The sequence below is a fragment of the Anoplophora glabripennis genome, unplaced genomic scaffold (assembly GCF_000390285.2).
Source record: "Anoplophora glabripennis isolate ALB-LARVAE unplaced genomic scaffold, Agla_2.0 scaffold1164, whole genome shotgun sequence".
NCBI lineage: Eukaryota > Metazoa > Arthropoda > Insecta > Coleoptera > Cerambycidae > Anoplophora > Anoplophora glabripennis.
In genome coordinates, this window is record NW_019417251.1 from 1 (window position 1) to 14,375 (window position 14,375).

Consider the following 14,375-nt stretch of genomic DNA (forward strand, 5'->3'; position numbering starts at 1 on the left):
GCTTTCAGCCTCAAGGTCATCCATACACCAACGTCATCGGCCTTCGGCCTCTTTCAAGGTTAACTGCAATGCAATGTCAAATCAAAGTCACCAACCTACGTCACTTTCGGCTTTCAGCCTCAAGGTCATCCATACACCAACGTCATCGGCCTTCGGCCTCAAGGTCATCCCAAGCCAGAAAGTGGAGGGGGGAGACTCCCTGCCGGCTAAAATACCCTACTTACGACGTTGATAACAGGCCAAGCATTGAATAGTTTTAAACACTGATTTACTTTCAATGGCCACCAAAACATCACTGGCGTTATTGCAATTCTTGATAAAACCGTACATTAATGAAATTCTACCACGTCTGTAGTCATTGGATGGCAACCAAATGCTTGTTTATGCGGCAAGTGAGTATGGTGACCCTTTTTTCCAATGATAGAGTTTTATCCTATCGGTGAAAAAAGGTATTTTACATACGGTTCTTTTCCTAATAACAAAAGATATAAAATTAGATTTACCTAATCTTGTATATTGCACATTAATGTGCAAAATATTTTTATGGAAAAAATAAAATTGTAATATTATTATTTATTATTTGGTAGTAAAAAACATTATGTGAAAGTTGTGTAAATCGCAGACATTTTGTCTGCTACTAATAAATATGTTTAAAATATAAACAATACATATATACATATATACATGTACAGTTACAAATTAAAATATAAAATATTTTATCCACCAGGCGAAACAAAACCTACTTTTTAATTTACTATTTACAACGCAATTTAGATTTTTTTTACGCCCTGTCATTCGCAATGCACTTCGTGAAAATTAAGTCTACATTTTACAAATAAAAAATGAAACAAAAATCACAAGTGGCTGGTTAATCACTAATTTTAATTGGTGCTATATGTCGCAGAGCGGCGTCTGCAGTAAGTGCCTTGGTAAGTTGCCAAAACTTGTCGACCTCAAGTCGTTCAACTAAGGGCCTTGCTTTACGTTTTAAGAGCGTTAGGTAACTTTATTAAGTTCTATGGTTAAGGTAAAACAAACACCGCAAGTATATGAAGTGAAAATAACTTTATATCCCATGCTAAATAAAATGCTGCTATTTTTCTTAAGGAGTCAAAAAAATAAGTAAATAAGTAATATTATATATTTATATGTTATATATTATAAACTAGACACAAAAATTAAAGGATATTAAAAAAATCCCAAATTTATGGGTGATTTTCAAAGAGCTCAAGTTTCTAGTTTTCGGATCGGTAGTTTAAAATTTTTTAGCGTCACCGATTTTTGAGTATTCATACAAATAAGAAAACCAGCGAAAAAAATTTTTTCCAAATTTTTCTTTGTCTTTAAAAATTTTTCAAAGTAAGGCCTTTTAGATAATTTTAATTCCTTTCAATTTGAATGGTTCCAAAGCCCTGTTCCTACGATGATTTGTTGCTACGTCGATCAAAGCTAAAAAGTAATTTTTGACTTTGGCAATCAATTACCCGGGAAAGAATGATCTTACAGAAAATCCAAGTAGGATTTTGAAAACTGCAAAGTATTCTCTACAAGTCGTAATTATTGGTTTTTGATAAAAAAAATTTATTCGAAGTGAAAATGTTGGTTGAAAAAAAGGTTAAAAATTGCATAATCAGGGATATTTGAATAACTTGACATAATTTTGCAAATAATGGACAAACTATATTGCCTAATATTGTCTGTAACTTTTTAACCTTCAAAGTGTCCTTTTTCGCTGGTTTTCTCATGAGTAATCAAAAACCGCCGACGCTAAGAAATTTTAAACTCCAAATCCGAAAACTGGAAACTTGAAGCTTCAATTTTTTTTATTCTATCTACGATCATTTCCCTCCAAATTATAGCTCTTTGAAAATCATCCAAAAATTTGAGATTTTTTTAATATCCCTTAATTTTTGTGCCTAGTTTATAACATATAATATACAAATATATAATAGTACTTGTTTACTTATTTTTTTGACACCTTTGAAAAATAATAAAATTTTCACTTCATATACTTGCGGTATTTGTTTGTTTGTTTTTAATATCCATTAATTGTTATGCCTAGTGTATATTTTCTTTAAAAATGATAATGAGGATATACAGGGTATTCTTTACTTGCATGCAAAGTTCCATTTTCTTGATATGCTAGTGCTACGCTTGAATTAATTTCAACAGTAACTTTAGATTCATAAAATACTAATTTGGATGAAAATGGAATCAACTGGTTAACATGGTGGAATATATTTCAGTTAATACTTTGAAATCATGAAATAGTTTTTGTTTTTTGATGACAGTAATGTATATACATATTTAATTTCATACAATAAATGACTGAATAACGCAGGCCAACAACGAAATATCGTTTTACTGTAACTAATTTAATGATATATTAAAATAACCACTTATTTACTTTCTATTAAAATAACCAGAGTAGAAATCTCATTTAAAGAATAAGTTAAAAAAAATATGTTATCAAACAAAAGTTATAAAAAGTGCTTTTAAAATATATACAAATATTTAATTATTTAAAGTAAATACATATAGGTTAAAATAAGAATAAAACAAATAAACAAAACAGTATAGATACACGAAAATAATAAAATTTTAGATTAAAAAGAATAAGATATAAGCTTAAAAGTTAATACGTTAAAATAATAAAAATGATAACAGGAGACGATAAAAAAGAATAAGAATATACACTGTTGAAAATATTTTTTACATCAGTCATACTACAAGAAATGATCAAAATCCTCCATACCTATAATTGTAATTATACAACATGTCTGGTGTTAAATCAGAGAATTCTGTATGGAATACTTTTAGTTATAGATTTATTTATAATTTCATAATGAATGAATGACTTTATATAAGAATATTATTATCTACATATGTTTGTTGGCAAGTAAGTAGCTTTGTAGGATGAAATGAATGTAGAATAAGTCTTGCGAAATACTTCGAATAGGACCCCATCCAATAGAAATGTGGGACATTTAAAAAAATCTTCACTGGACTCTAGGTTTATCAAATATAAATCGATCTCCATCTAACTAAAATTCCAGTTTAGGTCTCACAAATATTGTAAATGATAATGAGGGTAAAGTGATCCTTAAGTCCAATTTCGTAAAACAAATTTCAAACTGCTAATTGCATTAGAATAGTAGTTATGTAACTATGAATAAAAAAATGATGACTTAGTCTTGAGAATACTACCGCGAAATGCATAGTTAAGCATTATAACCTCTCTTTGATAAAAGAACATAATATTACACTTGCTGATATTAAAAGAAATGTTTTTGTTACCCCCGTAAAGCAAAATTACAGTTATACTGAAGATTGTCACAGACACAAACATAGTTAATGTGACAAAATATTTTTACATCATTAACGTATAATGGTGTATTGGACATCAAGGTCTTCTGCATTATCGCCAGTATAAATAATAAATAAAAGAGGTCCAAGTTTGGACCCCTGAGGAACACCTGAAGTTTGGAGAAAACTATTAGTCGTGAAACAACAATATTGCACATACTGAGATCGATTGATAACTTACCATGATGTTATTCTTTTAAATTTATCATAATAGATTGTAAATAATACGGTAGATGCCTAAAATATTATGTATCACGAAACAAATTGGATTAGAGGCAGTTAATCATGTTCACTATTATTACTTTACAAACACAGGAAATAATTAAACTTACCAATGCTTGTCGGCTCTAGAACCAATATCGTCTAGCTGCGTTTTCAGCTCGTATCTCTCATTATTGGACAAGTGATTCTTGCACGTCATGAATGCGCCATTTCGAATTTGCTTCTCTCCTTTGAATTTTTCAACTCCTGCGTCTGTTTTCAACGCACTATATTCATGTTTAGGCAACCCAGATTGTCTGAAAAAACGAACTGTACGTGTATGTGCATTCAACGTGGACATAATCATTTTGTAGAACTGGTGAACAAATTACTAGATATATTTTTCTTCTTAAACCAATAGAAAAAGGCTTAGTATACTCGTAAACTATTCAATACCTACTAAATATGTTACACGTATGTTCTGGCATTTTCTTAGTTATTTTTGTTCTTGGCTATCAAAACAACTTTTTTCTACCACCCAAAAAATATTTTTCCAAGGAATTACTATCAATTTATGGATATAAATATATATTTCAATATGTGCATGTCAATATTTATTGACGAGTCCTAGAAAAAGTCCTAAATACACGTTATATTAATACTTCAATAAATATTTGATGTGAATCCTAAATTTAGATACGATCGACCGTCGGTAAGTTTGTTACTTTCTTATGAAGTTATAAATAAAACATTCACCTGCCAACAATACCGAATAAATCGATACCAGGAAAAATGTGTTGGTTTCAGATATTTCCCTCCCTAATTAAGTTCAATTTCCTACACTGTTTTATCAAACAACCAGTAATACTTAAGTGCTGAGAATCTAGTAGCATTTAAATCAACATTATACAAAAGGGTAGCTAAAAAGTAAGTTGTAAATTCCTAAAAATGTTTGCTTTATTTTTAATCATTAAGTATAAGTGGCGCAAATATTGTTTTACACTAACAATTTATATTTGTAGTAGGTACTTAACATATTAAATATTAGAGGTAGTAGAACATTAACCTTTGAAGTTCATTCATTCATACACATTTATTAAGGTGGCCATATTCCCGGCCGAGAAATAGTGAAATTTCTGGCGTTTTTAGGTACTGAAATCTTTGAAAGTAAAACGTGTAGAACAAAAGTAAGCACAAAAATAAAATCCTTGATGTTTTGTTTATTCATTGTTACCATTTAAATTTACTCAAATAAAATAATAATTAAAAAAAAGCGTTTGTAAAACATGCGTTTGCTGTTATTCTAACCCCACATTTTAAAAATTATTTTCACGTACTTATAAATAAAAGTAAACAATTTTATATGTAGGACTAAGCAAGTAAATGTTATAAGAATATTTACATGTGGAATTATATATAAAAAAGTTAGTATTTTCGTAGATTTCAGTACCTAAAACCTTGATGGTTTGATCGTTTTTTGCACCTGTTTATTCGTTTTACTGCGGCGTCTTTGAAAATAACCAGATGGCATGACATAACATTCCTATTATTTGATAAGCTTTAGATTATTCAGTTATTAAATGTTTGAAATTATTTGTCTTTGCGGAAAACACTATTTAAAGAATATGGGGCCCTTAATGGCGAAAGTAAGCATTACTATTATTCAAAATATACTATGTGTCTCCTTGTACGTCACTATTGTCACGTAAATAATAAAGTAATATTTCGGCATAAGCTAAAATAAAATTCCAGTTATCAATAAGCTTAGTGCCTGGATGTAAACATTTTTATTTAAATTATTTCGAATAACAGTTGCTGCATTGTAGGTACATTTAAGTATATATTCCTATTAAGGGTATTTGTCGGTTTAATTAAATAGTACCAATCCATTCCTCGTCGCGCCGTTGCCGTTCGTTATCTAATATCATTGATTTCTTTTTGGACATCGTCACGTTTTTCTGCAATACTATTAGCAAAATATATTATTTGTTGTGTTACTTAGTGTGAATTTATTTTGGTGGACAGTAACCTTCCCCACAATACTAATATTGTGATTGTATCTCAGAATCATCATTCTTAATAACAGTACTGATTTTTAATATGTTTGACAGCAAACAAAATTGTTATTAACTATAATTTTTATCACTTATTTACAAAAAATAAAAAATTGTTTCTCAAACTATATTGTAGCTTATTTGATTTCTGTACCTGTATAGTGTGACCTATTAGGAACCAGTGCAACCTTCTACTTTTTTTTGGGACTTATGAATCGATTGAAGTTTCATTTCATTTTAAAAATCCTGGAGATTTTAATAATTTCTGTAGATGAAAAATTTACCAATTACTGATCATACTGACTATATAGTAGCATGCATATTAAATATTTTCACAATTTTAATCCCTTAAACAGATTCAATTATTTGCCAAAGTAACTACCAGTATCAATAACTGGACTAGATTTCCATCTTCAGGCGTTTGCAATGCCTTCTAGATTTTTAAAGTGAAATGAAATCTACAAAAAAGTCTTTATAAACAAATTATTCTGTAACATGCTTCCATTACTTGACATCAAAATTCTTTAGATTACATGTATGGAAATCTTTTAATTTTCTTAAAATATACACTTCCAAATATGTGTTAATTAATTGCATTTTCCATAAATATCATGTATTATTATGTTACTAAATGTACAAAAATATTGTATAATTCTATTATTTTCTTTTTAAGAAATTGCAATATTACACAATGCAGGAGTATTCCCATTTTCTGATTAATTTATATATTTTTCAGGAATAGGTTTGGATTGTAATAAAGATAAATATATACAAATAAAATAACACACATAATTCGTAATTTGGCGCTCTTAAAAGTATATCTTAGCTATAATAAGCAGTATCTAATTTGTATATAATCAATATAATCGATGTAGTAAAAAACTAAAAATAATAGTTATGACACAAGGTAAATAATAACTAATATTATTTAATTTAATAAATTCCATATTACCAAGTGCATTTAATAAAATTGATCAAAATACTCATATTATACAATAATAATATATTGTTTATACAGTACTAAAATAATTATAAAATATCAGCAAATCAATATTTCAATAATGAGTTCATGGCAATGTAATATCATTGTCAAGAAAATTCAGTTTGAATCTTTGAACGTGTTCGAATTTGTAAAATAAAAATTTAACTTATCAATTTAAAAATAAAAAAATACTAGGTGGATGGAAAACTGGATGGAAAACATTTTCAGTTATTGTTAGATAAGCACCCATCAAAAAAGTTCAAAAGAGGTAGCCCATAATGCAAATTATGGGTGTTTTCTTTTAAAAAACCCATCAGGTTGTACAGAGTTATTTACATTAGATTCTATCTTCTTTATCTTTACTTTTATACTTCAAAAAAATGGTAAAGATAAAAATTTTATAAATATTTCTTGCTATTTTAAAGCTATTCTTAGAAAAACATTGAATATTATGTATAATCTGGATTTGTGTATTTTTATTATAATCTCCTATATATTTGGATAGAACGTTTCTGGAGCCTTTATATGCGCAATTCTTTGTCCAGGATTTTAGAAAATCTAAGCAAGTTAGAAATAATATCTCTTCAGTACCAGTTTTATAAGTTTTCTTCAGGGTATAAGACAACTAACAATACATTCAAAATAAGAAAGATAAAAGCATATTTTTACCTCGTATGTTTTCTGAATTTTGCGGGCCTATTGAACGTACAGGAAATCGCGTACGGTACTATAAACATAATCACACCCCGCAGAATGCTTTTAGGAAACTATTAAAACATGCATTAATCACAATTATTGAGTAATTTACTTCCTGGACAAAACAGGAAAGGTACATTTTCCGATGTTTACATGTTCTCCGTGATCTTTCAATGCGAAAAATTAAAGGAAGTCGCTCCAGAGTTACGCGTCGTCACTTCCTGGGTATTAATCTACAGATAGATTGTCAACACTTATTTCCTATTCTTTTTCTGTTTTATATCTATATAATATTAATATATAATATCGACTGCTATTCAGATGCTTATTATTTTTACAAGAAAGCAAAATGCAGAAAAAAGTTATACATAACTTATCATGGCTCAATGTCGTGTTAGCTTTTATCCAAAGTGACATTACTGCTACCAAAAAAAAAGATAAGAAGGTAGCTTCTTTGAAGGTTTGCAATATTATTTAAAACTTAAATATATCGAGAACATTTTCTTTCCAAATAATTTATTTTAAAAAACAGACACAATGACAGACAAACTTTACCTTTCATGATTGCCCAAAAATAAAAGTCTAAATGATTCAGGTCGGGTGACCTGCCAGGCCAAATTACAGCTGCATCTTGACCGCATCCAATCCATCGCCCAACAAACTGATTATTAACAAACTGCCGCACAGTTTAAGTGTAATGTGGTGGTGCACCATCATGTACAAGCCATAGGTCTCTTCTAATATTCAAGGGTACATCTGCTAGATAGATTTGGCAAAGTGTATTGTATTTAAATACTGACACCACTTAAGCGTGACGGCATCTCAACGGGTCTTAATAAATGGTCACCTATAATTCCAACCCATACGTTAATAGCGAACTGATGTTAGGAATGGTACACAATTGTTGCCTTTGGATTATACTCATGACTGTTAAGTATTACTTTATTTTTTGTAAAACACGACTCGACAGTAAATATTTACTTACTGGATTGTGCTGCAGAAATCATTATGTTCCTTTTGTTTATTTCTGAACCAGTTACAAAAATTTAGTTTTATTGTTATCCTGGGGAAATGTCGTTACCTCTTATTAGACGATAGGGTCGTAATTATTGTTCTCTTAACTTTATGTGGACCGTAGACTTCGAAATATTGAATTCAGCAGCAATCCTTTTTACACTTGTGTGTAGATTTTCTTCAACGGTCTTTAAAAGTGCTTCTTCCACATCTACAGTCCTTACTGACCGAGGACGAGCATGTTCTCTAGTATGAACAGTATGCAACAATATAGTATCTTCGGACAATTGCAAAAGTACTGGGGATAGGAACTTGTTGATCTGGAAACTTTTCAGCATATCGCCTTGCTGTTGCCAATAAATTACACCTAGATTCTCTATACAAGGTGAGTTTTTTTCGATGTTTAGGTAGGGATCTGGGGAAGTAGCAGAGATACAAAAACGCTTAAATGAGGAAAGATGTGAAATTTTATGATCCTTATTAAATGTTACTTTTATTTTTTGAAAAAACGTCATATAACTAGATATAAAATCCGAATTCGGTCAATTCCTTCAGATGCGTGTAGCTTCGTTGCTATTTATTTTACAAAACAATTTTAAATTACAAAGTTTCAGGTTTTTGCAGTGTTAATAAGATAGGGTGATTAAATTGTTCATGTACACTTTCGTTTTCAAGTTATAACATAAACTTCAAGTTTTTTAAATATAAACCATAGTTAGCTATAGGCTAGAACAAATTGTCTTTTTTTGCGCTTTCCAATGATATAATATTCAGTATTGTTATTTTGAAAAAATGGGAAAACTGCAGCTGTTTTTAACTTTTCAATTGCTCGCTGACGTAGATGGAATTTTTCAAACGAGGAAAAGCGTATAATTATTGAGTGTTATATTCGTTCAGGAAGCTTTTGACAATATTGATACGCGTTCTGTGAGAAAAGCCTCAACTCTGTTTCAAAAAGATGTATCCTGTGCATTAATAATAACGGTGGGCTTTTTAAACAATTTCTTTAATATCTTCAAAGTAAATAATGGTTTGTTCATAAAATTCTGATATTTTTTGCGTCTTTGTTAAGTATTTCATTTACTTACCACAAACGATTTCCATCATTATGATTTAAATTCTTTATTCTTTACTTTTTATTATTGTTTTATGTAAAATATGCCAGTCGCACACTGCTCCAGTGCCCTGACACATACAGAGGTGCACACATGATGCCGACTTCAATTGTTCTGATTTTATCCGTTGATTTGCGTATAATTTTCACAGACATCTACGTCAACCAGCAAATGAAAAGTTAAAANGACGAGCATGTTCTCTAGTATGAACAGTATGCAACAATATAGTATCTTCGGACAATTGCAAAAGTACTGGGGATAGGAACTTGTTGATCTGGAAACTTTCCAGCATATCGCCTTGCTGTTGCCAATAAATTACACCTAGATTCTCTATACAAGGTGAGTTTTTTTCGATGTTTAGGTAGAGATCTGGGGAAGTAGCAGAGATACAAAAACGCTTAAATGAGGAAAGATGTGCAATTTTATGATCCTTATTAAATGTTACTTTTATTTTTTGAAAAAACGTCATGGTTGACTAGATATAAAATCCGAATTCGGTCAATTCCTTCAGATGCGTATAGCTTCGTTGCTATTTATTTTATAAAAAAAAATTAAATTACAAAGTTTCAGGTTTTTACAGTGTTAATCAGATAAGGCGATTAAATTGTTCATGTACATTTTCGTTTTCAAGTTATAACATAAACTTCAAGTTTTTTAAATGTAAACCATAGTTAGCTATAGGCTAGAACAAATTGTCTTTTTTTGCGCATTCCAACGATATAATATTCAGTATTGTTATTTTGAAAAATGGGAAAACTGCAGCTGTTTTTAACTTTTCAATTGATGGTTGTGAAAACAATCGAAATGTTTACTGACAACGCTTTTAGTTACTGTAGCATTATTTGACAGTTAGTTTCTTTCTTAAAAGTCGTCTCAATTGCCAAAGACAATGAATTTTTCAAACGAGGAAAAGCGTATAATTCTTGAGTGTTATATTCGTTCAGGAAGCTTTTGACAATATCGATACGCGTTCTGTGAGAAAAGCCTCAACCTCAAATTCTGTTTCAAAAAGATGTATCTTGTGCATTAATAATAACGGTGGGCTTTTTAAACAATTTCTTTAAATCTTCAAAGTAAATAATGGTTTGTTCATAAAATTCTGATATTTTTTGCGTCTTTGTTAAGTATTAATAATAATAATAATATCTCTACTCCTCATTCTAATTACGAGAAGTAGCCCAGAAGTCAGAGACTTGTGCGAGAGAGGAGGCGGCATATTATTATTACGCAGGCCGCATTTGCGCCCAGGAACGACTTATGTTGGTAGGCCCTAACCACCATTCAGTGCAGGAATGTGGGAAACCTGGAAAACCTCATTAATTAGGGGGGTGGTCAAATGCCAACCGGTGTCAATCTCTCACATTGACCCAAGCCAACATTCTTCCACCCTACCATACCTGCACAGAGGGCGCCAATCCTCCGTACAAGTATAGATAATCTACGGTCACCGGCCGCGGAATTCGAAACCCGGGCAGTTCGACACATCGATTTAAGTACTGACGCCTTAAACCGTGCGGCTATCGACCGCTATTTCATTTACGTACCACAAACGATTTCCATCATTATGATTTAAATTTTTTATTCTTTACTTTTTGTTATGTTTTATGTAAAATATGCCAGTCGCACACTGCTCCAGTGCCCTGACACATACAGAGGTGCACACATGATGCCGACTTCAATTGTTCTGATTTTATCCGTTGATTTGCGTATAATTTTCACAGACATCTACGTCAACCAGCAAATGAAAAGTTAAAAACGACTGCAGTTCCCTCATTTTTCAAAATAACAATACCGAATCGTTAGAATGCATAAAAAATACATTTTTTTCAAGCTCATAGCTAACTATGGTTTACATTAAAAAAAAATTTAAGTTTATGTTATAACTTGAAAACGAAAGTGTACAAGAACAATTTGATCACACTGTCTTATTAACACTGCAAAAATCTGAAACACTGAAATTAAAATTTTGTTGTAAAATTAAAAGCAACGGAACTACTACTACTATCTGAAAGAATTGGCCGAATTAGGATTTTTCCAAATATCTCGTCAGCCATGACGTTTATTCAAAAAAATAAAAATAACATTTAATAAGGATCACAAAACTGCACATCTTTCCTCATTTAAGCTTTTTTGTATATTTGCTACATTCCCAGATCCTCACACTAAACATTGAAAAAAACTCACCCTGTATATCAAATGCATGTCGGCCAGTTCATTTAAACAGTACTGATTATACGACATAACGCCAAAAATTAATTAAATTGTTTTCATATCTTGTGACAATTAAAATTTGTTGTCAAATTATGATGAAACTATTTAATCCAATAAAGTTGTGCTCGGCTCATAGGGGCCGCAAAAAAAATTCCAAACAGGCTGATTTTTTCAGGGTTGCTTGGGGACTGCCTCCTGAGTATCCAACCAAAAGATCACACTCGAACTCCTGGTACGATTTGCACCATGGAGGTGGTTTCCTAAACATTTTTTAGAGCAAAATGACCTTAATAAAAGTTGTATAGGATCAAATTTTGAACAACTTATCCTTATACATTTTTTTTGTATCTCTAATACTTAACGAGCTACTGCTCATTATATGAAAAAAATGCACACGCTGCAGTGGTGGTCTTGTAAACATGTTTTTACAAAGAGTTGGCAACAGTGGGAGTGGGGCTAGTGGTGTTAGGCTGTCAAGTGTTAGCTGACAGGCCGCATCAGTTCATGTTTAGTTTTCATTTGGAATTTGGAAATTACAGTTACGCACGCAAGAAGATAGTTCAAACATCGATCCGGGCGATGATGAGGAAGAGATGAATTTACCTGAGCCTTCCAGGAAAAGAGGACGATTAAATTGAGTTGATAATTTTCATGCAGATCGTGAATGAGGTATAAATAAATGCGCTGTAACTTATTAAGTAGTCGAGATAATACAAAAATTGATAGAGCAAAATTGTAGAGCATTTACTCCTCTCCAACTTTTATTAAAGTTATTAAAGAAAAAAATGTTTATGACACCAATCCTGTGGTAAACGATTTTTTTTGTAATATAATGCGCAGTAATTCGTTAAGTATTAGAGATTCAAAAAAAAAAATACAGGGAAAATTTGTTCAGAATTTGATTCCCTACAACTTTTATAAAGGTCATTTTGCTTTAGAAAAATCTCTAGGAAACCACCCCCATAGCGCAAATCGTACCAGGAGTTCGAATGTGATCTTTTGGATACTTAGGAGGCAGTCCCCAAGCAACCCTGAAAAAAATTATACTGTTTGGATTTTTTTTATAAATTGACATCTTTATTGGATTAATTGTAACATACTTTTTCAGGTGAATATTTTTAAAAACTTATGACGTTTTATTTGAGCAACGAGTTTCACATTGATTTTTCTCGAAAAATGTACATCCTATCGATTTTGAACTATAGTCCGGTCAATCTAGACATTAAAAGATACATACATTTACAACAAGCTGAAAGTGAGTAAAGTTGTTCAAAACATAATTAAAAATAACATATTAAAATTCCTCATCGTTCCGGTACTTGGAAAAAAATTTAATCGAGGTCAAAAAAATGGGTTTTTAAGTATTGATACATTTTTTATAGATAATTTTATGATCTACAATTTTTGTCAGGGGTAATTTTATGATAAAATTTACCGATTAGCTGAAAATCGCGAAAAACCCATTTTTTTGACCTTTGACCTGGAGTAAATTTTTTTCAGAGTACCGGAACGATGAGGAATTTTAATATGTTATTTTTAATTATGTTTTAAACAACTTTACTCACTTTCAGCTTGTTGCAAATGTATGTACCTTCACTCTTATTTTTTGGTCTAATTTGACCGGACTACTAGTAGTTTTTTTGAATTATTATTATTTGGGATTTGCAAAGCTCTTTGGATGTTTAAGAAATTTTGACTTTTATCTTTTATTTCTCCTTCAATTATATCCATCAAACTATCCCTATCTACGCCGTAACATGTGCATCAAGTCTCTAGTTCAAATCGGTTTTTTAAAAACGAGATATCACATTGTAAGAGTGTTGTACCTAAATACGAGTAGGTGTTGGATATAAGTTGATCTAAATCGTTTTATTCTGATTGCAGGAATCTGTGATGGCTTGCTGGTATATTCTATTCAGGAACTCTTTATGCGTACAGTAAGGGGATCATAGACCGAGAAATCTTATACCATAATAATCTTAAGAATACATTCTTGTAGACTGTGTAAAAACATATAACGAGTTTGGTTTAGGTATACTCGAAACACAACAATCCTCAATTTATTTCTATATACTGTTTCCAAACTGCAAACCTTAGTAGCATTAGTATTTACCAATTTCTAAATAAAAGTAAACTATATAAGGCGATTAGAATGCGATGTGGGTACATTCTATGTAGATTTATAAAACTAGGTATAAAGAGTTTTTTTTTTAAATAAATACCGTTTAGATCCGAAGAAAACTTTGGCAAAGGAATCTACCCTTTGCGGAGTGGACTTTCCACCATCATCACTTTTGTTTTCCGAGCTCTGGCTCCTGTTCCTGAAAGCCTCCCTTTTATTGGCGGCGGAAAGCGTGGAAATGGGAAATTCCCCCGCGCTATGCGTCCTCCTAGTCACCCTTTTCTTTTTCCTCGAACTTCTACTGGTGGTCCGGGCCTGATAGAACCTCTCGTGACCTATGACATCCGGTTCCTTTTCTTGCTCGTCTTTCTTGTTGATGCTCTGATACAAGTTAAACATCACCAGGGCTTTGCAGGCAAACTTACAAACGAACGTGGTGGAGATTACGTGTGCTGCCCGGGAAAGACTCGTCGATACTGGTCGCGGACGAATTTTTATGGTTTTAATCCCATTAAGATGTGTCACGTTGGATTTTATGTTTTTATAAGTTCATAAAGCTTTTGCCTTCGTCTTTTGCTTGTGATTCATTTAATGGGATTAACGGCAACAATTTA

The 14,375-nt window shown here is 31.2% G+C and overlaps 1 protein-coding gene across 1 annotated transcript; it reads right to left on the reverse strand.

Annotated features, from left to right (window-relative positions):
- Positions 1 to 3,698: 3,698 nt before the first annotated feature.
- Positions 3,699 to 14,160, reverse strand: LOC108914180 (slowpoke-binding protein-like; the record flags this gene model as incomplete). The annotated part of the gene is made up of 2 exons (XM_018719916.1): positions 13,862 to 14,160; positions 3,699 to 3,884 (listed from the first exon to the last, which is right to left on the reverse strand). Coding segments are annotated over exons 1-2 (485 nt in total), but the record flags the coding sequence as incomplete, so codon positions are not given.
- Positions 14,161 to 14,375: the final 215 nt, after the last annotated feature.